The 26,822-nt window shown below is 44.8% G+C and overlaps 1 protein-coding gene across 6 annotated transcripts in view; it reads right to left on the bottom strand.

Annotated features, from left to right (window-relative positions):
• LOC137413669 (uncharacterized) overlaps positions 1-26,822 on the bottom strand; it is a 108,937-nt gene that overhangs the window by 6,088 nt on the left and 76,027 nt on the right. For 4 of the 6 annotated variants that reach the window (XM_068099107.2, XM_068099110.2, XM_068099108.2 and 1 more), the window contains exon 6: positions 8,449-13,637. In XM_068099107.2, coding sequence (XP_067955208.2) covers positions 12,547-13,637 — 1,091 coding nt within the window. In that variant the 3' untranslated portion in view covers positions 8,449-12,546. Of the gene's footprint in view, positions 1-8,448; positions 13,638-26,822 lie in introns of those variants that run through there. The other 2 variants (XM_078765952.1, XM_078765957.1) reach the window with 2 other exon arrangements.

Raw genomic sequence — 26,822 nt, 5'->3', positions numbered from 1 at the left:
GACCCGGCTGGCAAACCAGTAACAGTACGATAAATGTATTGTGGAATGCAATTTTAAAGCAGTTAAACAAGTCTTGTTCAAGAAACCCTGCAAATCCATTATATTTTGTCTGGATAAATGACATTAAAACATGAATCGCCACTTCCAGTCATAATCAGGAACCGAAACGAAGCATTTCTGACAATAATTCATACTTTCAGGAAGAACAATTTATTTTCATCACACAGCACTTGTATACACTAAACGTATTCATTCTCAAAGTTCTCTTCTGTCATGATCTCGAAGATATGAAATTTATTGTGAACTCCTTTGTGCAATCTGCTCGTCGCTATGGCCTTGCGGTTAGCCTCAAGAAGACCGAGGCTATGCTTCAGCTAAGAACAGAAAGTGCGTATACTGTCCCATCCATTACCACTCAAAGTTGTAGATAAGTTCTGCTACCTTGGAGGTGGCCTCTCTCAAAATGCAATGATTGACAACGAAGTAACATCAACACTCGGTAAAGCATGTGTGCCCTTTGGAAGATTGACACATCGCCTTTGGCATGAATGTAACATTCGCCTAGACACCAAGATCAGTGTCTATCGTGCCTTTGTCTTATTGGCACTCCTGTACGGATGCGAATCTTGGACAACCTATCATCTCATGTCAAACGCCTTCATTAATTCCACATGCGATGCCTTCACAAGATTATTGGTATCACCTGGTGAGACAGAATACCTAACACCTCAATCCTAGCTTGTTTTTGTCACCTCACCGATCCAACTCATTCGCCAAGTTTTGTCACAACCCATGCATAACATTTTCAAAAACCCCTCAATGGTGAAAAATCACTTTAAAGATTATAGGATCCAGATCTTCACAAAAATCTAATCAATTTGGCCTTGTCACACACCCAACATCTCCACCAAATTTCTTCCAAATCCATCCACAACTTTTTGATATCTTATTCACAATCAGACAAAAAACAGACATACAGGGGTGAAAACATAACCTCCATCCACCTATAGTGGCAGTGGTAACAAGTGAGAGCCAGCCTCCACCTCATGAAACGATCTCTGCCATAGACTCTACTCTACATTCAGCCTATTTCCTGAAATGAATGTCACTTTTTACTTTCCTGAGAACCACTTCCAGTCATAATGCCAATAATTGTCTGTCCTGTCCCAATGCCAAGCAGGCATGATGTTGTGTCACAACCATCAACTGCATGAACGAATGGCAGAAGAAAGCATGTGTCTGTACTCAAAGATTTATGCAGATGGGGGATATTCCAAAATTTCAGCCTTCTGGTAAGATTCATTTCTTCTGACTAAAGAAAAAGACTATATGTTGGCTTGGTGTGAAAACAGAGATGGACAAAGAGATCTGTGCCTTCTCCAATTGTGGTCGTTGTGCATTTGGAAGCACTGTCAACTGTTGTCTGGGGAAAAGGAGGTCTGCATGAATAGTCTAGCAACAATTGTCCTGAGGTTTCCTGCTCAACACGTTGATGAATCTCTGTTTATGAGCACAGTTAACCAAGAGTTGTTCCTTCTTCGACCTGGTTGACATATCTTCAACAAAGTTAACCTGAACACCAACAACACCTTCTGAATGGCTTAGCTGTGTAACATCATTTGTGGTTGGGCCGGCCTCATAGCTATCAAAGACAACAATTGGAGTCCGAGTATTTCCTTTGAACATAGTCCACGTACAGCAGTGAAAGTTGAATTTCTCAGCCACAGGAGTCGTTGAAGAAGTGATGCGCCATCTATTACATACATTTCTTCCACCGATTGTACGGACATTTGTCCTTTTTCCCCCATAGTCCACATTTGTTCGGCATGTAAAAGGTTATTGGCCTGTCCTAGTAGTCCATATGGTTCAAATAGAGAAGATGGTGGGGGTATAAAGTTAGTTTTTGAAGATGCTTGCAATGTTTTCAGCAACACCACTTGCAGTTGTAACCAACCATTGAAACAGCAGCTTCGGACCTACATGTATTGACTCACCATCCGCCTTAGTAGAAGACTTGTGACTTATAGTGACAACTTGATCTTTCTTCCTGAAAGTATGTTCGATGACACTGCAACAACTCTGACTCAAAAATAATTTTTTGCGAACTTCCTTTGCATTATCAGCATTCAGTTTCATCAGCTGTAAAACCAGAGGCAATGTTTCGCAGGGACTAATCTGAGCTAAAAGGATGTCCTGTCCATTAGGAAACAAAGAAGTTGCACAGTGTCTTTGTCATCTCGTTTCTCTTGGGTTGATCACTTGTTACAAAATCTGTGTTAGTGAGTATCTGTGTTAGTAAAACATCTGTGTTAGTTTTTTTTAACAGCCTAATCTGTGTTAGTAAAAAGTAAATGGCACTTTCTACATTAGAACAAGCTGGCATTGATAGCAGCCATTGTGAATGCTGAAACTCACTGATTCTTTGGCCACGGTTAAGTCCTCCTGTTGTTTTCATATTTCTCATTAATACATGCTCAATAACTAGGTCTGATGACAATCCAGCCCAGTAACGGTCACTCCTATGAATAACATAGTAGCCTGGTTTGAATAGAATGAAAATGACTGTTTTGGCTGTTTCAAGCTGAATCATTTGCTTATTTTTATTTAATGGAAATCGCTCTGAACAAGGCATAAAGCCATTCTCGGTAAGGGAGTTCATAAAACACCTTACCCCACAAAGCCTTGAGAAACAAGGACATGGGCGGGGTCTGCGAACAGAAAATTTGATTTGTCAGGATGACGTGAAATGCCATAATATTTTGTCTAAGTATTGCTAAACGGGAGGTTTTGGAAGGTGCCAAGAAGGCGATTTGTGTTGTATATAATTCAAGTATTCAAGTATATAATTCAATTGAAATAAAATAAAGGTTTTAAAGGTTGTGGGAAAAAGTTTTTTGGGACGTTTACTGCCGATGATGCAGCGTCTTTTATACCACCGTATTTAATATGTTACAGTTCTTTGTGCCTGTTGTTTGTGTCCTTTATGACGTCCTTAAAAACAGTAGGTTTCCTGTTTGGAATTATTTTCAATTTTATTTGACTGGCAGTCAAACATAGTAAAAAATTATCTCCTTTCTATGCATTTGTGATCATGATAAATTCAGAACTGGTTTAGTGAACATGTTGTATCCAGCAGTGGCAAAGTACGGACGGCAACATGTCTTTGAGAGACTTCAAGTCAACTAAAGATACCAGTTCCCTTTCCTCTCTGCCTTGATGAACTGGCAAAGTAAATCAATCATCTCTGTATATTGGATCCAAAGACGTGCACTACGACAAGGAACCCTTCAATTCTCGTAGTTACCTCCGCCACGGAATGTGGATGGAGGTTACGTTTTCACCCCTGTTTGTCTGTCTGTGAGCAGGATATCTAAAAAACTTATTTACTGATTTGGATGAAACCTGGTGGAGAGGCTGGGTGTATGACAACGATGAATCGATTAGATCTTGGTGAAGATCCGGATAATATAATTTTAAGTGATTCTTCGCCATTGAGAGATAGGGCCAAAAAAGATATATAGCATGATGCCTCAAAAAGTTATGTATGGATTCGGACAAAACCTGGTGGACAGGTTGGGTGTGTGACAAGAACCAATTTATTGTACTTCGGTGAAGATCCAGGTGCAGGATGGCCATGGCGGCGTGCAGCCTGCGCGGATTGGCCGTGCCGTTGCTACGACGATTCGATACCGTGTTCCAGGTGTGAGCTCGACTGCAGAGTACGCAGGAGTTGCCTGTGCAACCCAAGGTGTGGTGCTGACCGGGCCGCCATGGTGTTCGCATTACAGCCGACCGAATATCGTCGCTTCGTGGCTGCTTTCCGCCGCCGAAATCCAGCGCGGCTTGGGCAATTCTGCCCCTGTTTGGAGAACACCCAGCGAGGCCTTCATCGGGGCCGAGCGAGCAAGGCTTCCGCTGCCAAAATCCAGCGTGGCTTGGGCGATTTTGCCCCTGTTTGGAGAACACCCAAGCGAGGCCTTCATCGGGGCCGAGCGAGCAAGGCTTCCGCTGCCGAAATCCAGCGTGGCTTGGGCGATTCTGCCCCTGTTTGGAGAACACCCAAGCGAGGCCTTCATCGGGGCCGAGCGAGCAAGGCTTCCGCTGCCGAAATCCAACGCGGCTTGGGCGATTTTGCCCCTGTTTGGAGAACACCCAGCGAGGCCTTCATCGGGGCCAAGCGAGCAAGGGCGTGTCGGGACCTGGTTTGCGCCATTGACCGAGTGGTTCGCACCAACCGGAGCTGTTTCGGAGCCTGACCGGGCCGACGTGGTGTGGTGCTGACCGGGCCGACGTGGTGTGGTGCTGACCGGGCAGACGTGGTGTGGTGCTGACCGGGCCGACGTGGTGTGGTGCTGACCGGGCCGACGTGGTGTGGTGCTGACCGGGCCGTCGTGGTGTGGTGTGGTGCTGACCGGGCCGACGTGGTGTGGTGTGGTGCTGACCGGGCCGACGTGGTGTGGTGCTGACCGGGCCGACGCGGTGTGGTGCTGACCGGGCCGACACGGTGTGGTGCTGACCGGGCCGCCGCGGTGTGGTGCTGACCGGGCCGCCGTGGTGTGGTGCTGACCGGGCCGCCGTGGTGTGGTGCTGACCGGGCCGCCGTGGTGTGGTGCTGACCGGGCGGACGTGGTGTGGTGCTGACGGGGCCGACGTGGTGTGGTGCTGACCGGGCCGAGGTGGTGTGGTGCTGACCGGGCGGACGTGGTGTGGTGCTGACCGGGCCGACTTGGTGTGGTGCTGACCAGGCCGCTGTGGCGTAGTGCTGACCGGGCCGCCGTGGCGTAGTGCTGAAGGGGCCCCCGCAGCCGCGATGCCGACGCCGCCCTCCCCCCCCCCAAAAATGGAGAAGTGGAGAAGTGGAGAAGATGAGAAATGGAGAAGGTGAAAGGATTTTGGAGTTTGCTGATTTGTAATACTCAGTTCCAGAAAGAGGATAATAAGCTTGTTACATACACGTCAGGTGGGTCGATGACAACCGTTGACTACCTGATGGTGCGTAGGCGAGATAGGGGGCACCTCCAGGACACAAAGGTGATCCCGGGGGCGGAGGCTGTTTCACAGCACCACTTGGTTGTCTGCGACATAAGGGTGAAATGTGCGAGGAGAGCTCGGCGGGTGAAGTACCAACCGAGAATGAAGGTGTGGAGGTTGAAAGAGGTGACAGTAAGGGAGGCATTAAAAGAGAGGCTGAGTAGGGTAGAGGATGATGTGGTTGAGCTTGAAAGTGGTTGGATGTCAATGAAAGCTAGTCTGTTGGGAGCCATTGGTGAGGTATGTGGATGGACAAAAGGACCACGAGGCACTAGGATACATGGTGGTGGGATGATGAAGTTGGAAAGAGGATTGACGAGAATAGGAAGAAGTTCAAGGAGTGGCAGAAGGCGAAGGGTACGGGAGCAGAAACAGCAGAGCATGAAAGTTATAAGGCAGCCAAGAAGGCTGCAAAGAAAGAGGTAGCAAAGGTGCAGGAGGCATGTAGGAAAATGTTCGGAGAACGCTCGGATTTGGAAGAGGGTCAGAGAGCAGTATTCAGGATTGCAAAGCAGATAGCGAAAGAGAGGTGTGATGTGATGGGGGTGAGTTGCTTGAAGGATGAAGTGGGACAAATCATTGTGGACCCAGATGGAATTAAAGGAAGATGGAAAAGATATATGGAAATGCTGTTGAATAGAGAATGAATGGGATGGAAACAAAGAGAGTAACCCAGTTTTAGGACCGGCAGAGAAGATAACTGAGAAGGAAGTTGAAGAAGCGATAAAAGCAATGAAGAGTAGAAAAGCGGGAGGGCCGACGGGAGTTGTGGGAGATATGTTGAAGGCAGCAGGAAGTTGAGGTGTGAAGAGAATGACCGAGATCTGTAATCTGGTGGTGAAAGAAGGCCACATTCCAGTGGATTGGGAACTGAGTACCCTCGTCCCTCTATACAAGGGGAAAGGTGACCCGCTGGAGTGTGGCTCGTACCGAGCGATAAAGTTATTGGAGCATGGAATGAAGGTATTGGAAAGGGTGTTGGAGAGGAGGTTAAGGAAGAAAGTGAAGATCGACGAAATGCAGCTTGGATTTATGCCAGGAAGAGGAACGACAGACGCGCTTTTCATTGTGAGGCAGTTGCAGGAGAAGTACATGGAGAAGAGGAAGAAGTTGTTTCTTGGGTTTGTTGATCTGGAGAAAGCATTCGATAGGGTTCAATGCAAAGTATTGACATGGGCATTGAGGAAGTTAGGAGTGGAGGAATGGTTCATCAGAGCAGTGATGGCAATGTTCAATAGAGCGCGCACAGCTGTAAGGACGAAGGACGGGAACAGTGGTGAGTTTGAGGTGAAGGTGGGAGTGCATCAGGGGTCGGTACTTAGTCCACTACTATTTGTAGCTGTGATGGAGGTGCTGGCTCAGAATGTAAAGGAGGGTTTACCGTGGGAGTTGTTGTATGCAGATGATCTGGTGTTGATTGCGGAAAGTATGGATGGACTGAAGGAAAAGATGAACAAGTGGAAGGAATGTATGGAGACAAAAGGTCTGAAGGTGAATATCGGAAAGACGAAGGTGATGGCAAGTGTTAAAGCATGTGGTGAGGTGGAAAGAACTGGGAAGTGGCCCTGTGCTGTGTGTAGGAAGGGTGTCGGAGTGAACTCCATTCAATGTACAATGTGCGCTGAGTGGGTTCATCAAAAATGTAGTGGTCTGAGAGGGTCATTAACCAGTGTGGCAGCTACATTCAAATGTAAGGTGTGCACAGAGGGAGCTGCAGATGGAGGAAATGTTGAGTTGGATCTTGGAGACGGCGTGAAGCTGGAATGTGTGAAAACATTTTGCTGCCTCGGAGACATGCTGAATGGAGAAGGTGGATCAGACTCGGCAACGGTTGCTAGAGTGAGATGTGCATGGAAGAAGTTTCGGGAACTGAGTGGCGTGCTGATGAGGAGGGGAGTGTCGTTGAAGCTGAAGGGAAAGGTGTATGCTGCATGTGTGAGAAGTGTTATGATTTATGGGAGCGAGACATGGGTAATGAACGCAGAGCAGCAACAAAGGGTGGAAATGCGAATGGTTCGATGGATGTGCGGAGTATCGTTGAGAGAGAGGAAGACAAATTATGAATTGCGAAAGATGATGGGAATAGAGCCTGTGATTGATGCTGTGAAGAGGAACAGGTTGAGATGGTTTGGTCATGTGTTGAGGAAGGATGAAAGTGACTGGTTGAGAAGAGTGATGGAAATGAATGTCGAAGGAAGTAGAGGACGGGGAAGACCGAAAAAGACTTGGCTAAAGATGGTGGAAGAAGAAATGCGGGCAAGGGGTTAACAAGGAGAGATGCAGAAAATAGGGCAAAATGGAGAAGATTGTCATGGGGACCGCAAGGCTGCGCTGGCAGGGAAAATGCTGGCAGGGAAATGCGCTGGCAGGGAAAATTCCATGCTCTAGCAGGGAAAATGGCTTTAAAATGCATGTTGTTGTTGTTGTTGGTGAAGATCCAGATCCCAATTCGGCCAATACAAAACGTAAATTGTTCAGCCTGGCGGCAGTATGCGCTCTACTGAGTGATGTTCTAGTTTATGCTGTACTTTGCCAAGAAAACCATCCAAATATATCATATCTGATGTGACTTCACCACTCATCAATTGATCATACAGGTTAGCTGCTCTGTTCAAATCTTCATCCACCAGTGACATTGGAATTTTATTATTTCCTTGGATATTCTCTGGAGTATCTGACGATGAACCATGAGAGGCTGGATCCCATATCTGGGAGTCCTGAGTATCTGTGGTGCGCTGATATGAATGTAACTGTTGCACAGCATCAATATTTTAAAATATAAGTAAACCATGTTCCACCAGGTATATTTTTCTGCATTTTTAAACGTTAGTTTAATGGTATTCCTGCATTTGTTGCAGTAAAAATAAATTACTTTGCAATTTGTCTCGGGTTAAACCACAGATTAACTTGACTAGAACTTCTGTAGAGCTGTATATACCAAAAATGGTGCAATCACAGGTAGTTCTGTGAAACGAGTAAATGACGTATAGATCCAGAAAATGAAAGATGAAGAACCTGGACAGTGGGGAGGAGTATTTGGGGAAGGGACGGGAGGGTTAACCATCTTGAATATGAGAAATGGGTGCAGGGAGTGCAAAATAACTTTCGATCCTTAAATACCAATTTCCACAAAACAGAATCCAAAATCTCATGTATTTGTCGTACAGAATCTGTACTTCAATATCTCTAAAAACAATTGTATGATAATGTAAGTTTGTCCCAGAAATAAAGTATTAACTATATTGTAAGAAAAAGAAAAAAAAAGGAAAAAGTTCATATTTTGAGGAAACCAACAAAGTGAAATCCAAAAGGTTATTGTGACTCAAAACCTCCCTTGAACCTTGCATCATCGATGGATGCTACAACTCATTTACAATTACTCGAATACATACAACCATAATAGTGACGAGTTAAACATAATTTTATTTGAATGTTTATTAGGGATGCAGATTGGGTGGACAGGGTGAACTGGTAAAAAATACGAAGACGAAAAGCACAATAATTAAGTGCCACAATCATACCCTCAAGATCAGAGCTTTGGGACACACTATTTACATGAGCGGTATTCTCCTTTTGCACAAGTTGGGAAAAGACCGACTGTGCCATGCTCATTGGCAATAAAAGTCCTTCTTACAGAAAATAAGAAGAGGTTCTACAATTTTTCACTCCAATTTTTAAAATACAAATTCATTAGGAAAGAAAGGCAGGAAGATGGCAGCTCAATTTTCTGTCGGGTCCATCTCTGGGCTGACTGCCTTTGGTGGCCAATTACCATGGTAGTGGAGCAGGTTTTGTTCCTGGTTGTAGACTGTTTGCCAAGCACCTTATAAAGCTGGATGGCACACAATAGCTTATTCTTGTAATCCCATTTTATAGACAGCACACTCGTTGATGTAATGCCCTACATGCAAAGCACCACGGTGACAGTTTATATGAGTAATTAGGTTGAGAATCACACTCAGACTTGATAGCTCAAAGGCGAGTATGAGATCGCCGAGCGATCCCACCAGCCCCTGGAAGGTGGCACCTTGGGGAAGGACACTGGAGTACTTTAAGTTGTATGTTGGTTTTGAGAATACTGTACATTCATGCATTCTGTGCCTAATGCAAGTAATTGCCACTTTTGAGGCCGATCATAATAAAATCAAGGTTAATAAACACATTAGGACAGTGGGCTTGGGATCCTAAGGTCCTGAGTTTGAATCCCATTCAGCTGTTGAATTAATACCAGGTGGGGTTGACTCAGCCTGTCATCCTTCCGAGGTGGACGAAATGAGTACCACGGCACTGGGTCCTCTCTCAAGGAGGTTGGTGGCAAGATTTGCACTCCGGCCGCCGTAAAAACACCTCATTCCGTAGCACACACAGTGGTGTGTTGGGATGGTGCTGAGGAGTCGTCCAAGGATGCAGCGACATGCTGATCCAGTGTACGCTCCCATATATAAATATATATACATAGATAATAAACATTTGGACTTGTCCAGCCTGGGTTTGAACCTCAGCCCAGCTATAAACTGTTATCCTGGTGTTTTGCAGGCAGGCCAATTCAATGTTTGTTCCGTCCCTCGGATGGACGTTAAACGGGGCGTCCTGTCTGCCAGCATTAGTTGTTGTACGTGAAAGATCCCACGGTGTCCTTTGCAAAGAGTAGGCGAGTTATCGCAGACACCCTGAACAAATTGTAAATTCCTGCTCCAACCTACAAACGGCATTGCTGCACCACAGCAAGTGATGCTACCCGCAGCTATGTGCCGAATACTAAAGAAAAAGAAGAATAAACATGTGACGATTATCTCGATGCAGTTTGTTATGGTGATGGTTAGATTTGCTTATTGACAAAATAAAATTGTGATGGTTATTGGCAATAATAATAATCTGTCCCCACTCGGCTCAGAATTTAGGAGGATTTGTGGACTTGGGTCCATATTAAAGATGAAGTAGAATTGAAAAAAGAAAGCTGCTGTGAGAAACCGTTCTGATTACGAATGTTTTTTTTTTTACCTGAATAATGTTTATTTCTGTTGGCTTTCTCTTTCACTCAGTTTAACTTCGGGTGATTAATATTAGAATATAATCATTGGCTGCAGGCATTACTGATTGAAAGCATGGCACAAATATAGCAATATCACCAAATGTGGTGGAGCCAGTTTAATCGGATTTAAATAAGCAAGGTTGTTCGATGCACTCGATTCAACTCCATGAGGCCATCGCCTCCTTAATGTCTCCACAGATAATCTTATTTCATAGAATATTTTTGGATAAACAGCAGCCCTTGTTTTGTAATCCAATTGATTGATTTCTACTTGTTACCTCAATCACGGAAGGTGGATGGAGGTTATGTTTTCACCCCATGTCTGTCTGTTTGTCTGTGAACAAGATATCTCAAAAAGTTGTGGACGGATTCGGACGAAATTTGGCAGAGATGTAGCGTATGTGACAAGGACGAAATGATTAGATTTTGGTGAACATCCGGATCCGGCTAGTACAATTTTTAAGGGAATCTTCACCATTGGTTGATATAGTGCCAACAATTATATATAGCAGGATATCTCAAAAAGTTGTGGATGGATTTGGACGAAACTTGGTGGAGAGGTTGTGGATGTGACAAGAAATAGTTGACTCAATTTTGAACATTCAAATCCGGATCCGGATCAGATAATTGTAAAAGTGATTCTTCACCATTGAGTGATCGGGCTAAAACTGATAGATAGCACTATATCTCAAAAACTTATGGACAGATTTGGACAAAACCTGGTGGACAGGTTGGGTTTGTGAGAAGGACAAATTGATTCGATTTCGGTGAAGATCTGAATATGGATGCGGATCCAAGCATTATTTAATTTTTAAAGTGATTCTTCATCATTGAGAGATATGGCAAAAAGCGATAAATAACATGATATTTAAAAAAGATGTGGACGAGTTATGACTAAACTTGGGGAATGAGTTGGTTCGGTAACAAGACCAAGTCGATTAGCTTTTGGGTTAAAATCCAAATCCAGTCTATCAGTGGGATACAAAACGTGAACTGTTCAGTCTGGCCGAGGTATGGCGGAGGTATGCTCTCTACCGAGTGCCGTTCTAGTTACCATTGCTCCCTCTGCCACCGAAGGTGGATGGAGGTCATGTATTCACCCAGGTTTGTTTTGTCTGTCTGTTTATGAGCAGGATATCTCAAAAAGTTACGTACGGATTTGGACAAAACTTGTTGGAGAGGTTGGGTTTGTGACAAGAAAGAATTGATTATATTAAGGTGAAGATCGAAATCTGGATCCGGATCCAAATTTTTAAATGTTTTAAAGTGATTCTTCACCATTGAATGAATGGGCTAAAAACCGACATATAGCACGATATCTCAAAAAAGTTATGGACGGATTCGGACAAAACCTGGTGGACAGGTTGGGTGTGTGACAAGGACAAATTGATTAGATTATTGTGAAGATCTGGATGCTATCATTTTTTAAAGTGATTCTTCACCATTGAGAGGTTTTTGAAAATGTTGTGTATGGGTTGTGACAAAAGTTGGTGGATGAGGTGGGTAGGTGACAGAAACAAGCCCATTATATTTTGGTTCAGGTCTGGATCCAGATCTGGCCTATCAGTGGGATATAAAACGTAAACTGTTCAACTTGGCGGAGGTATGCGCTCTACCGAGTGACGTTCTAGTTCATATTGGAACTATCCAAAAACTCTATTGGAGCACCAGCATGATTAGCTAGTTTAAAAAACAAACAAACAAACAAAAAAACACCTTTAGAGGCCATTTTTCCCCGCAAGTGGGGGTTGGCCTTTTTCGGGGACCGTGGTTGTTGTTGTTTTTTGGTCCCCTTTTTGAAGCAATGTTTTACGGCCGGATGCCCTTCCTGCCGCCAACCCTTTTTGTCGCCTTTTTACGACAAACAGGGAATTACCAGTGAACTGGTACTCAATTAGCCGACCTCGGAAGGATGACAGGCTGAGTCAACCCCCCTGGCGTTAATTCAGCGATCGACCGGGATTCGAACCCAGGATCCTAGGATCCTAAGCTGGCACCCTAGCCGCTAGCCCAACACCAGGGTCTATTAGCTACTTTATAGTTTAAATTTTGTTTCTTGGGGAGAGGTATTTTTCTGGATTAGCCATACTGTAATTTGTGCGGGCATTCCTTGACAATCGCTTTACAGATTTGTTTGTGGCAAAGTTGGTTGTACAATTCTACCCATAAAAGTATTTATTTGTAAATATTCAATTTTCTAGCTCTTCCATTGTTCTAATCACTTTTTATTGTTGCTTAAGCTGCTATCAACGTGCATTTGGCACACTTATCTTGTCCAAGTTGCATTTTTATATCTTTGGAGAAATTAATGTTTAAGGAGTTTTAGCTGTAATGTTATCTTTTCATACTTTGGTGTAAAACGTGTGATATTAATATTGATTTAACTTAGCGGAGATGTTCTTGATGTCAGTTTTTTGAATGCTCAGTGTGTTCTCCATAGCAGTTCTTTGGTCAATTTGTTATTTTGATACAGTAGTGGGCTTTCACTGAATGGTTTCAATTTTGCTTCCTTTGTTTTTCTTTTTTCGCTCTCGAGTATGAACAAGCATGTGTTTGCGAACATCGGATAACATCACAAATGCTTTTCCACACTCAGAACATTTATGCGGACGTTCTCCAGTATGAACACTCCGATGTGTATGAACGTGTGATGTTTGAGCAAAACCTTTGCCACAAATTGTACACTTGTATGGCCGCTCACCAGTGTGAACCTTCATATGTGTCCTAACATGTGCACTTTGAGAAAATGTCTTTCCACAAACATGGCATGTGTATGGCCTTTCTCCAGTATGAATCCTCATGTGTGTTTTCAGAAACTTTGATATCGAAAAAGCTTTTCCACAAACACAACACTTAAACGGTCGTTCCCCAGTGTGAGTTTTTAAGTGCCTGCGAAGGCCCGATTCTCGAGTAAATTCCTTATCACAAACAGTGCATTTGTATGGGCGCTCACCAGTGTGGACCAACATGTGTGTACGAGCACTTGCTGCTGCCGTGAACGATTTCCCACACACAGTGCAACTGTAAGGGCGTTCACGGGTATGAACCTTCATGTGTCGAAGAACACTTCCTGCTTCGGTAAAAGTCTTGTCACAGATGGTGCACTTACATGGGGTAGTATTGGCATTGATGTGACTATTCATGTGCTTCTGCAAATAATCTAGCTGTGTAAATGCCTTTTCACAAACAAAACATTTAAAAGAACAATCTCGTTGAGTATGAATTACCATGTGCCTCTTTTGGCGGCGTGATGAGACAAATGATTTCCCACACACTGAGCACTTATATGGGCGCTCCCCAGTATGGTTGAACTCGTGTTCTTGGACATGTCCCAGCTGAGCAAATGTTTTGCCACAGGTAGAACATTTGTATGGGCGCTCACCAGTATGAATCCTTGTGTGTGTTCGCAAATTAGTAGCAGAATCGCTACTATAATGGCAGTAAGTGCACTTATGCTTCTTATAAGATGGGTTTTGAGGATGCCTCTTCATGTGCATTTCAAGGTACACTTCTGAGTGAAATGACTGAGTGCATCTTGTGCAGGAGAACTTCCTCATTGGCTCCAAAAGTCTCTCTATAAAATCAAAACAAAAACAAAGCAAAAAAGGTTAGATTCTACCAGTTACACTAACTATTCATAAAACAGTTAAAATAAATGCATCTTTAAAATGTACAAAAACATAATCTTCATGCTTAAATAATTTAAACAGAATTCCACTGTAATTCTAAAAAACAGAAAAAAAGTTAAAGAACAACTCAAACTTAAATAACTCAACTACGAATGCCATTTACCACCAAATTATCCTCATCAACTGTTAAAAGTCTTGCACTTGGAATGTCCGATAATTAAAATGACATATTTAGGGTAGGTGACAAAATGACAAAGTTTACCTAAGTCAAAATTAACACACCATTATTACTAACTGAGGACCTTCATGCAGTTACTGAGGACTTCACCTTTCTGACCTTCATGCAGTTGTTGGAGAATGGTGAGAAACCTTGGAGGGCACCCCAGTCTAGATAGTATACTCCAGAGTCCATCCTGACTGTATCGAACGTCTTCGTGAAAGTAAGGTGCAGGTCCATATTCTGCTCTCTATTTTTCTCGTGGATCTGTTGCAGCACAAAGATCATGCCTGCAGTTCCCCTATTGGGTCTGAATTCACATTGACTTTCAGGGAGGCTTTCTTCAGTGATTGTCGGGACAAGTCTGTTTAAAAGCACGATGGCTATGATTTTGCTGGCAATGGAGAGTAAGGTGATGTATCTATAATTTGAATAGTCACTTGTCTCCTTTATTCTTATAGAGGGACACACTTACTGCATCACAAAAATCCTGAGGCACTGTCGCTTTCTTCCAGCACATGCTATAAACAAATTTGCAAACCTATCAAGAGGTATATCTCCTCCCTGCTTACAAGACCTCGGCTGGGATCCTATCTAGTCATCTCTTCACAGATTGGTGGTTCATCCAGCTCAAATTTCACTTCCCTCTAGGAAATGCTTGTGATGGACATCTTTGCACTATCTTCAGGTCACCAAATAGGCTCTCAAAGTGTTGTGACCATTGGTACAAGATGGACTCTGTGAGCAGTGTCATACCATCCAAATATTTTAGTGGTGCCTACATCTTGTAGGAAGGGTCCACACATAGATTTCAAGGTTTCATAAAAGCATCCATATCTTCCATATCTGCATATACATTCATCCTCTCAGTGAGTGCTGCCCACTAGTTGTTTTGGATGACTCAGAGGTTGTTTTGCAAAGTGATGCAAGTTCCCCTATATGAAGCTTTTGCAGCCTTGTCATTGGGCATGCAAGTGTAATTTATTGTGACAGGAGTGTTTCTTTTGAAGACATTTCCCTGAATTTCTACATTATTCTCATCAAACCAATCTTGGTTTCTTCTGGTGGAAAGTCAACCACTTCTACAGCTGTTTCCTGGAGGATAGATTTGAACTGTTTCCACTGCTTTTCTGGGTTAATATAATTGTCCAAAGGTGGGTGACTGCAGAGTCTGTCTTCAAGCTGGCTCTGTAAATCAGCTTTAACTTATGGTAAACAGAGTACTTGGAGTTTCCTTATTTGTGGACTTTTTATTTTGAGTGCTGATTTGATTTTAAAGGAAACTTTGGCTCAAACCAACCTATGATCATTGTAGGAGTCAGCACTGGCCATAACTCTGGTATGCATCATGTCCCGTTGGCGCACCACAATATAATACAGTAAGCGCCACTGCGTTGAACATGGATGCCACCAGGTGGTCTTAAATCTAGCTTTCTGGGGAATAGGGAATTGGTGATATCGAGTTCATGCTCCGTGCAGAACTCCAGAAAGTGTCAGCCATTGTCATTACAGTTGTAAATGCCATGTCCGCCCAATACATCTTTCCAATGCTCTTGGTCACGTCCAACTCTTGCATTGAAATTCCCAAGTATTATAAGTTTGTCCTTTGAGCCAATCATCAATAGGAGGTTGGGCAGGTCATGGTAGAAGCCTTCTTTGGTTACTATATCAGCTGGTAAGTTAGGAAGCATATGCTGATAAAATAGTAGCAAACTGGTTATTATTAATTGATAGTCGTAGGGATATGAGGCGATCAGAAAAAATAATGGCAAGGTTCTGAAGCCTGTTGGCAATGAAGTTCTCATGAATCCACCACCTGAAAGGCATCATTCATCCTTGTCTTTCCCTGACCAGAAAAGTGTATAACATACCCCATGTTCCATCAATGATCCCTGCTCGGCGAAGCAAACTTCATCGAGTGCTGCGATGTCAATATTCAACCGAGCGAACTATATGGCTATGAGGGCCGAATCTCTTTCAGGGTGATTGAAGTAAGCTGAATCGGACATTGTGCGAACATTCAAGCATGCAAATTTCAATATGTTTGTCTTTTTATTCTTTGTTCCCATTTATTGAGCAGAAGAGGAACAGGTTGAGATGGTTTGGTCATGTGTTGAGGAAGGATGAAAGTGACTGGTTGAGAAGAGTGATGGAAATGAATGTAGAAAGAAGTAGAAGACGGGGAAGACCGAGAAAGACTTGGCTAAAGATGGTGGAAGAAGAAATGCGGGCAAGGGGGTTAACAAGGAGAGATGCAGAAAATAGGGCAAAATGGAGAAGATTGTCATGGGGACCGCAAGGCTAACCCCCGCTCTAGCAGGGAAAATGGCCTTTAAAATGCATGTTGTTGTTGTTGTTCCCATTTATTATTTATTTTGCACCATGTTGGAGATGCCTATTGGCTACCATAAGCTAACTGGTTTAGTTGAGGCAAGCAATGTTTGTGCCCCATTTTATAGATCCATCTCTATTCGGAGCGAGCAGTGCTATCGCTATCGCTATCGCTTGAGAAGGCTGCTACGTCACTTGGGATGCTGCCTGATGATGTTGTTGTCTCAAGTCAACAATCAAACGACCTCTACTGAGCAGCCTCCATGGAGGATTGAGACTGCGGCCACCAGTGCCCATCACTGTAGGACTTTTATTGCCGCCTGTGCTAGGTCTATTTAAAGTGACGATCAGCTCACGCAAATGAATCCCATTCTTTTGGTAAGCATTTGTCCATGGTGGCTCAGGGAGCTGAAATGAATGCAGCAACCACAAAGCCATAGGTTTTGTATTGGAGTGTCTTTCTCCTAACGTTTGACTTAAAAGCCGACCCTCAAGGCATAGGGTTTATTTACCGATAACTGGGTTTCTGGCCATCGGTTCCCGAGTACTTCAGCCGACCCCCTCCAGATGTGGAATATTGCCTTGCTGTCTCGCCTTTGTGGTCCTTGAAATCATCAGATCTCCTCCGTCCATCCGCTGAAACAGTCTTCACATGCATGGACAGACAAGCAAGTCTCTAACTCGCAAAGGGCAGAAGACCAATCGGCTACCCTCACCTGGTTTATTAGCTCACTAGTCGAAGAGGTAACCAGAGTGTGGCCGCTGTTGCATGCCAACAGCTTTTAGGAGCCACAGCTAAGAGATGGGTGCTGGTGATGACCAGTATGAGCAAAAACCACTACAACGAGTGTGAAATGTTTCCCTCTTAGAGGTACTACCACTCCCAATTTCATCCCAAAATCAAACATAAACATTTATTCACAAGAAAAGCAAAAAGGTAAGGGTTAAGCTAAAATAACTTAAAAATTAATAAACCCAAAGGACAACAGCTTAATCTAATTGCCTTCCATCGGACTTTCGCCCACCTCATCACTAAATCTTATCATTCATCAAGTATGGAAAGAATACAAAGGGGACATTAGAGATGATGATGGAGCATAGTGGATGGATGGGTAAGGAGATAACTATCTACTCCAAAATTAATTCCTCCATTTCTTCCTTGGGCCATTTTCATTACAATGCAGCAAGTCCTAAACGCATGATCAGGTTGCATACCAAATAATCGTTCTTAAATCAGATGTTTGTAAGTCAGAATTCAATTTCCCATCGACTCTGTTATAAACTAGAACGGCACTCGGAAGAGAAAATACCGCCGCCAGGCTGAACAGTTTATGTTTTGTATCCCACTGATAGGCCAGACCTGGATTCAGACTTTAACCAAAATCGAATCGGCTTGTTCTCGTCACTTAACCAACTCGTCCACCAAGTTTAGTCATAACTCGTCCACCAAGTTTAGTCATAACCCGTCCACAACTTTTTAAAATATCATGTTATATATCGCGTTTTGCCTGATCTCTCAATGGTGAAGAATCACTTTAAAATTAAATAATTATCGTATCCGAATCCATATTCAGATCTTTACCAAAATCGAATCGATTCGTCCATGTCACACGAACAACCTCTCCACCAAGTTTCGTCCAAATCCGTCCATAACTTTTTGAGATATCTTGCTATATGTCGGTTTTAGCCCTATCTCTCCATGGTGAAGAATCACTTTAAAACATCTACTAGCCAGATCCGAATCCAGATCTTCACCAAAATCTAATCATTTCGTCCTTGCCACATACACTACCACACTGCCAAATTTTGTTTGAATCCGTCGACAACGTTTTGAGATATCTTGTTCACAGACAGACAGACATACAGATGAAAAATCGGTCAGAGACCGAGGACTTGCCGGAATTTACTTTTTTATCGGCCGTTTAGGACAAATATGGTGGCCGAACCATGTGACCAATGACGTCATCATGAACATATTTTATTCCCCATGGAGAGTTCTTTACAATGAGCCTCGTCTCAATTTTTTCTATTCAGCACTTTCGGAGATATGGAGGTGCAAAGTTTTTCGGTTTTTCCAAGATGGCGGCCCAACCACGTGACCGATGACATCATCATTAACATATTTTATTCCCCATGGAGAGTTCTTTACAATGAGCCATGTCTCAATTTTTTCTGCTCAGCACTTTCGGAGATATAGAGGTGCAAAGTTTTTCCAAGATGGCGGACGAACCACGTGACCGATGACGTCATCAATTGGGCACAGTCTATTCCAGGGCAAGACAAATATGTGTGCAACGTTTGGCGATTCTACGTGCAATGGTGTAGATGTAGTGCTGCAAACAGACAGATGAAAAATCGGTCAGAGACCGAGGACTTGCCGGAATTTACTTTTTTATCGGCCATTTAGGACAAATATGGTGGCTGAACCACGTGACCGATGACGCCATCATTAACATATTTTATTCCCCATGGAGAGTTCTTTACAATGAGCCATGTCTCAATTTGTTCTATTCAGCACTTTTGGAGATATAGAGTTGCTAAGTTTTTCGGTTTTTCGAAGATGGCGGCCGAACCACGTGACCTATGACATCATCATTAACATATTTTATTCCCCATGGAGAGTTCTTTACAATGAGCCATGTCTCAATTTTTTCTGTTCAGCACTTTCGGAGATATCGAGGTGCAAAGCTTTTCCAAGATGGCGGCCGAACCACGTGACCGATGACGTCATCATTAACATATTTTATTCCCCATGGAGAGTTATTTCCAACGAGCCATGTCTCAATTTTTTCTATTCAGCATTTTCGGAGATATGGAGGTGCAAAGTTTTTCGGATTTTCCAAGATGGCGGCAGAACCACTGGACTGATGACGTCATCATTAACATATTTTATTCCCCATGGAGAGTTCTTTCCAATGAGCCATGTCTCAATCTTTTCTATTCAGCACTTTCGGAGATATGGAGGTGCAAAATTTTTCCGTTTTTCCAAGATGGCGGCCGCACCACGTGACCGATGACGTCATCATTAACATGTTTTATTCCCCATGGAGAGTTCTTTACAATGAGCCATGTCTCAATTTTTTCTGTTGAGCACTTTTGGAGATATAGTGGAGCAAAGTTTTGCCGTTTTTCCAAGATGGCGGCCGACCAAGTGACATATGACGTCATCATTAACATATTTTATTCCCCATGGAGAGTTCTTTGCAATGAGCCATGTCTCAATTTTTTCTGTTCAGTACTTTCGGAGATATAGCGGTGAAATTTTTTTCGGTTTTTCCAATATGGCGGCCGAACCACGTGACTGATGACGTCATCATTAATATATTTTATTCCCCATGGAGAGTTCTTTACAATGAGCCATGTCTCAATTTTTTCTGTTCAGTACTTTTGGAGATATAGTGGCGCAACGTTTTTCGGTTTTTCCAAGATGGCGGCCGAAACACGTGACCTATGACGTCATCATTAACATGTTTTATTCCCAATGGAGAGTTCTTTACAATGAGCCATGTCTCAATTTTTTCTATTCAGTACTTTCGGAGATATAGAGGTGCAAGGTTTTTCGGTTTTTCCAAGATGGCGGCCGAACCAGGTGACCGATGACGTCATAAATTGGGCACAGTCTATTCCAGGGCAAGACGAATATGTGTGCAAAGTTTGGCGATTCTCCGTGCAACGGTGTAGACGCAGTGCTGCAGACAGACAAACAGACAAACAGACAGACAGACAGACAAACAAACGAACAGATCAACATACTTGCCGGAATTATTTCCGGCAAGTAACAAACGAACAGATCAACATACTTGCCGGAATCTTTTCCGGCAAGTAATAAACTAGAAATCGGTCAGAGACCGATACGAGGACTTGCCGGAATGTACTTTTAAAAATCGGACATTTTGGATCAAGTTTTTCGTTTTTTTTCCAAGATGGCGGCCAACCCACGTGACCGATGACGTCATCATTATTTTTTTTCCTCCACCAGTTTATGCCGACATGGTGCTCAATAAATTGCATCTTGATTGGATGAAGTTTTGCACTTGTCGAACTATGACGTCATAATGGAGGCCTTGGGCCAAGAGAGTTAAAAATTGGGCACAGTCTATTCCAGGGCAAGGCAAATATGTGTGTAAATAACCTTCTTTCTGAAGGCCTCAGAGAGCTCTTTTGATCTTGGCATGGTGACACCGCACACTTCAACAACAAATCGCAAACCAAACTAAATGTCTGAGGTTTAAATAAGACAGGATCCTCCAAGATCCTCTCTGACGATGTTCTAATCATTTGCACCTGAGCTGGTGCACCTGATTCTAATTTTAGGTATTTGAAGTAGTGATAAATGTAGGGGTGTACTTACTTTTTCCACATGCGAAATTTGCATTCATGTTTCTTTAAATTATACAATGGACTACAAAATGTAAATGTTTCATGATATTTGTTATATTATATCACCTTTATCTATCAATATTGTTGAAATGAAGCTCAAATAGCTGTATGTTGAAAAAGTCAAAACTTTACATGGGGTGTACTTACTTTTTCACGTGACTGTATATATATATATATATCTATATATATATATATATATATATATATCTATATATATATATATCTATATATATCTATATATATATATCTATCTATATATATATCTATCTATATCTATCTATATCTATCTATATCCATCTATATCCATCTATCTATCTATATATATATATATATATATATATATATATATATATATATATATATATATATATATATATATATATATATATATATATATATATATATATGTATGTATATATATATCTATATATCAATATATATATCTATATATATATATATATATGTATATATATATCTATATATATGTATATATTGTTATGAATTTGGTAATGCAACATCTAGAGCTAGGTAGATCTGAATAGGTAGCTATTCGGCTGTCGTGACAGGGACTCTACATGTAATAAGTTATTGATGTTCAGGCGGTTGTCGGGGTAAGATGTATGAGTGTGGATCTACCTGGAGATTCGAGTGTTAAATAGTGAGGGATTAAAGGTAACGCCCCTGTGAGTATCACCTAGTAATCAAACCTTTGTCCTTTATGGCACTGCAAACCACATAAACATTAGTTAGGTCCTTAGTGCAACATTAAATAATTCCCTTTCCCTGACATTGACTTCGTAATAAATGGGCACCACCAGGCCAAGAACACCGCCACAATACACCGCCACCGTTTACACCTCCAAGGCCTACAAACCTCGCCTGCGCACCTCAAAGGCCTACCAACCTCGCTGGCACGTGTTACACCAGGACCGCGGGGTCACGGACGGGAGATGTCAGGAGTCGCATGCCGCAGAGGGCGTGACCTGGGCGAGTTGGGAGGCTATGATTGGCTGAGGAGCGCGCCAATGTGACGTCATCGGCCACCAATATAGGCGACGGTCGGACGCCATTTCGGCAGTTCGAGTGGAGTCCAGAGTTGAGAGAGTTGAGTCGCAGAGTTCGTTGTTACAGTTCCGTACCAGAGTTCGTGGCAGTTGGCACCGGACACGGTTCGTTGCACAGTTCGTCGGAGTTGGCACAGGACACGGTTCGTTGAACATTCGTGACCACAGCTCGTTGCAGTTGGCAGTTGGCACTTGGTCTTGGTTGCTTCGTGCAGCCCTGCGGTGGACCGTTGGAGCAAAGGAGCTCGTGGTGTGTGTGGGCCGTTGGACCGACGAGGCCTGGTGGCGCTTGGAGGCGGACGCAGAGGGCCGTGGAACTTGGAGCGAGGTGTGCGATCGGGCCGAAAGGAGCGGTGTTGGACGGCAGCCACAAAGACGACGAAAGACCAGATAAGCCCGAATCCGCGTACATTTTGAACGACGTGACGTGTTCTTTTCGTAATTAATCTCCCTCGTTTTGTGTTTGATATCAGTCGTGTGGGGACGTCCCGATTTAGTTATTAGTATTACCGGCGCGTGTTTTTTTCACTGTTATTACTTTTCAATAATAAATCCTTATATTATTTTCTGTACATATTTGAACGCAGTTTCCTGGGTGTTTCATTTTAATAGATAAGGCTGTGGAGCTCGTTGCGTCTGGCCTCCCGCGCGTTTAACTTTGTGTTGAGCTTGAATCCGCCATTGAGTTTTCGCCTCGGGAGTGTAAAGTCTCGCAATCGGTCATCCGTGTTACCCTACGGTGTTCACCAAGGGTAGTCACGCGACAAGTGGTGTCAGGAGTGTAGGATTTGAACCCGTCGGACAAATTTTTTTGTCCGCGGCGAGACATCGACACGGTCGGACAAATTTTTTTGTCCGCGGGGAGACATCGACACGGTCGGGCGTACATTGCGCCCGACGTTCGAACGCAAAATTTTTATAGTCGAGGCGGAGAAATTTAATAATCAATCGGGCAAACGGAGCGCGATATCGCGTCTTCGTCAAATTTAAATTGTTTCAGGAATTATTAAAATAAATACGCGCGCGGGAAACAATCTTCCGGAAAGCGGATGTCGGAGGTCGACGAAATGGAAGTACGCAGCGAGGCCTCCGTCAGCGTCGGGAGTGAGACGGAAATAAGGGAAATGGAGGATAGCGTTGGAACTTCCCCCGCCGGAGAGACGGCTCCTATAACTTACCAGACCATATTCAATCTATTGAAGGCCCACTATGAACGAATGAATGGGGAATGGCGGAAATTGAGTATTAAAAGTGATGGGCTGGCAAACAAAATGGGGGATGATGGGGAGACCGCAGGTGCACAGGTGGATGGGGAATGTCCACAGGTGAGCGGAGAATGTGTACAGGTAGATGGGGAATGCCTGCAGGTAAACGTGGAGTGTCCACAGGTGAGCGGGGAAGGAAATTTGGAATGTGAGAGTTGTAATGGGGAATGTTTCCCACATTCTGGCCTGGTTGTTTATCGGGACCGTGTGGATGTCACAACACCCCAACCAGGGGATGAATTTGGAATTGCGCAGCACCAGGGCGGTGGTGCGGAGCAAGAGGGGGTAGAGTTTGTGGGGGTCCGTGCAATGGAGCCGGACCAGGTATTTATTGGGGATATTGATCAAAGCCTGGCGGGGTCAGGAATGATTTGTGATGAGGATGATTTGATCCAGCGGCTGGAGACCTGTGACAGTCCCATGGAGGTAGAGCTTGTTCAGGCCCAAAGGAGCCTGGGTGATGAGGTGAGTTGGTCCGAGGAGGTGGTTGGAATGACCGAGGGGACGCTCACTGTACACTGCTATTTGGAAACAGAGGCTCCAAAATTGGACAACCAGTTGGGGGAGTGTGTTGGCTCCGGGCTGGATTTGGATCTTGGAGGATCGGGAGATAGAGCTTCTGGAGATTTGGTCCCTGTAGGGAATTTGGATCAACTGCAGGGAGGGGCAGAACAACCGGTGGTAGAGGTTGTTCCCTGCAGCTGCGGTTTGGCAGTGGGAATGAAAATTTGTAAAAGAAAATTTAAAATAAAATTACAATGGGAAATTGATTTGGAGCAGCCATGGTGGGGATTGGTCCCCGGGCTGCGGGATCTGGACATGGCGAGGTCATGGGTGATGGCCTCGGGCCAAAGTTGCCCCTTTCAAAATTTGGGTATGCCAGCCAGCTGGGGGGCTGTGATGGCGAGATTTGGACGTGGGGTCCAGCCTTGGGTGTCGAGGTACGACCTGGGTCCCACGGGGGGGTCTGGTGGAGTGTGGCGTCCCTTGTCCATCGGGGCGCCGTCCGAGCTGGTGGCTCGGGCCGGCAGGGTCACCGGACCCTGGTGGGGGTTAAGACCTCCAGGGAGGTCCGAGGTGGTTTCTCAAGCCTGGGATGGCAAATATTGAGGACCACTAGGGGGAGGTGTTGTGGGTCGCGCTTTGGTGGTGGCACTGCGGACGGCCAACTTGGGACTGATGTGGTGACCACCCGGGCATGCGGCCTGGCACTCTCCTCCAGGGACTCTGGGACAACCAGCATGCGGTGACCTGGCATGGTGGTTGGTCGATGGACGCGGGTCAAACCGAATGGACAGGGATGGAGATAGCCTGCCGGACAACCAGTGGGGCATCTGTGGAACGTGATGGTGTGAGTGACCTTCCACAGATGCTCCGTTATGATTTATGGACTCTCGGGTTGGGAAGGGAGCTATGGGGATGTGAATCGGGAGATGTGTAACGAGCCGAGCATATGGGCCATGCTCGGCTGGCATGTGTATGGCAAAGCATCCTTCTTTGGTGAGGTTAGTAAAAGGTGACATGTTTGGCATGGGTAATCTGTGGGTTAGATGGAAATTTAAGGGTGGATTTTGAAATGCCATGGTGGACACTGTACAGTGACGCCATTATTGATCCAGGTGTGTAGACCAAAGTGTTGGAGGCTGTGATGAAATTAATAGGGTAGTAAGACACAGCTTTCAACTGGTTGCGGGGGCAACTGTGCTGATATTTGGGACGCGGGATCCTGGGGATGCAGTTGTGTAGCCTGAGGGTCAACGTGGTGCTGTGCATGTCCGAGGTGTGTGGACCATGTCTTCTGGGTGAGTCTCCTGGTGGAGCATGGCTGTTGACTGGACCTTGGTGTGGTCAAGTGTGGGTGAGCACTGGGGGGCTGCAGTTCTGTAGTCGGACTGGGGGATGATGGGGAGGTGCAGGGGACGTGGCTGTAGGGATGCCACGCACTGCGACCGTGCCCCCCAGGGCCGAGGTGTGTGCGGTAGTGTGTGTTGTGGCAGCAGGTGCTCACCACATTGGCCAGCTGGGGCTGCTGCAGCTGTGTTCCTCGCAGGGGGGCCGAAGGAGGGATGGTGGGTCGCACCCTTATGGACGCTCATGGGCCATGTTGGCGTTTTGACTGCTCACCTTGTCCCGGTGACCCTTGCACGGTAGAGGTGCAGAGCTGTCGTGGCCACAGGTAGTTGTGTAGCGATGATCACCGTTGGATGCGGATCCACATACCTGCCAGTGTAGTGGGGACAAAAAAGAAATTTGGAAGTATTTGGTAGGCCCAATGTGAAATTTTGGGAATTGTATGGGTGGATGGCACCTTTGGATCTGACCAACCTGCAACTACCTGCACTTGAGGTGAGTGTTTTGAGGAGTACTGTCCCAGGCTTCAGGATTTGCTTTGGGAAATTGGGGACATGTAATTTGGAGTTGGGAGGTGAGAGCGAGTGATGACATGGCCGGTGAGGGGATGGAATGGGAGCCACAGTGTCTTGTGGGTGGCGTATGTTTTTGTGTTGTGGTTAGGTGTTTTGATGTGGTCGTGAGAGTGGAACCTGGAGAGTGAGTGATGATTATTGGAGATAATGAGGGGCGATAATTGTGCTTTTTGGAAATGTGCTAATGGAAATGTGTAAGGATTCAATGATTCGAACTGTGAATGGGATTTCACATTGGCAGGCCATGGCAAGCCTTGTAACACCTTTTACACCATCTATGAATTGTACTGAATTGTGCTGAGTTGTGTGGAGAATTGAATGGCAGCGGGGGGAGGAAGTGTGTTTTGGGGTCTTGTGGGTGGGGAAGGTGTGTGTGTCCGCAGGTACAGAGCAAGCTCTGAGGAGCGATGCCTGCGGGCCCCCCTCTGCGGCAATTACCCCTGGCAGCCGGTGGTAACTGGAAATTGGAGCTCGTCGGTGGAGGGTCTGGTTGGGCGCCGCGGGGTGAGGAAGTCCCCCGGTGACCCGTGTTGCTGCGTGAAAGCAGGAGGCAAAGGAGCCTGGTGTGTGTGGAGACCCTCACCGGCGAGGTAACGGCGGAAAGGGGCTGTTGGGCTGTCACGGGGCCAAGAGGTAAAGGGGGGGGGGGGGCAATGAATTTGTAAGTCGGTTGACTTGTTTTTGGGACTGCGGGCACCACAGCCTGATGCGCCCCCACCATCTTTTTGTGCGGTACCTCCCCGCTGCCTAGTTGAGGAATGCACACACACGTGAATGACATCAATGCCATGGTCCTGCAGGGGGTGTATTGGGAATAAGTGCTTTGTTGATTTTTGCAATGCCTTGATGACCTATGGAATGAGAATGAGTGGTTAAGGGGTCTGTGTAGCATGAATGTGGGCGAAATCCACCGAGCCGTGTCACTCACCTGTAACATCTGGACAGGGCCCGAGGAAATTTAGGGGGATGCATTGGGGATGGCCCCGCAGGTAAGGTTGAGTCTTGTGGCATCCACCGGGGGACGCGGTCTGTAGACCGGGGTATGTACAAAGGTTAGAGTTTTGAGTTTTGGAAAGATGGTTAAGTTTTGTGGTTAAGTTAGTGTTGTGTGTTGTTGTTTCCTCCCTCCACAGGAACAACGAAGAAGATGTACATACTTGCATGATGGTTAAGGGGTTCAGCATGTTAAGGAAGTGTAGGTAGGTAGTCCGACTCACTTCCCACAGCCCTTCCTGATTTATTTCATAGGTTAATTAAGTGTGTGACAGTAAGTGTTAAGGCTGGAATGGTAGCCCTGCGGTGAACCTTGCAGGAGCTACGGTTCCAGGGGGGGGGCTGTGTTATGAATTTGGTAATGCAACATCTAGAGCTAGGTAGATCTGAATAGGTAGCTATTCGGCTGTCGTGACAGGGACTCTACATGTAATAAGTTATTGATGTTCAGGCG

Source organism: Myxine glutinosa, chromosome 1 (genome assembly GCF_964187855.1).
Source record: "Myxine glutinosa chromosome 1, kmMyxGlut1.1, whole genome shotgun sequence".
NCBI classification, from domain to species: Eukaryota; Metazoa; Chordata; class Myxini; order Myxiniformes; family Myxinidae; genus Myxine; species Myxine glutinosa.
This window is presented reverse-complemented; position numbering and strand designations above follow the sequence as displayed.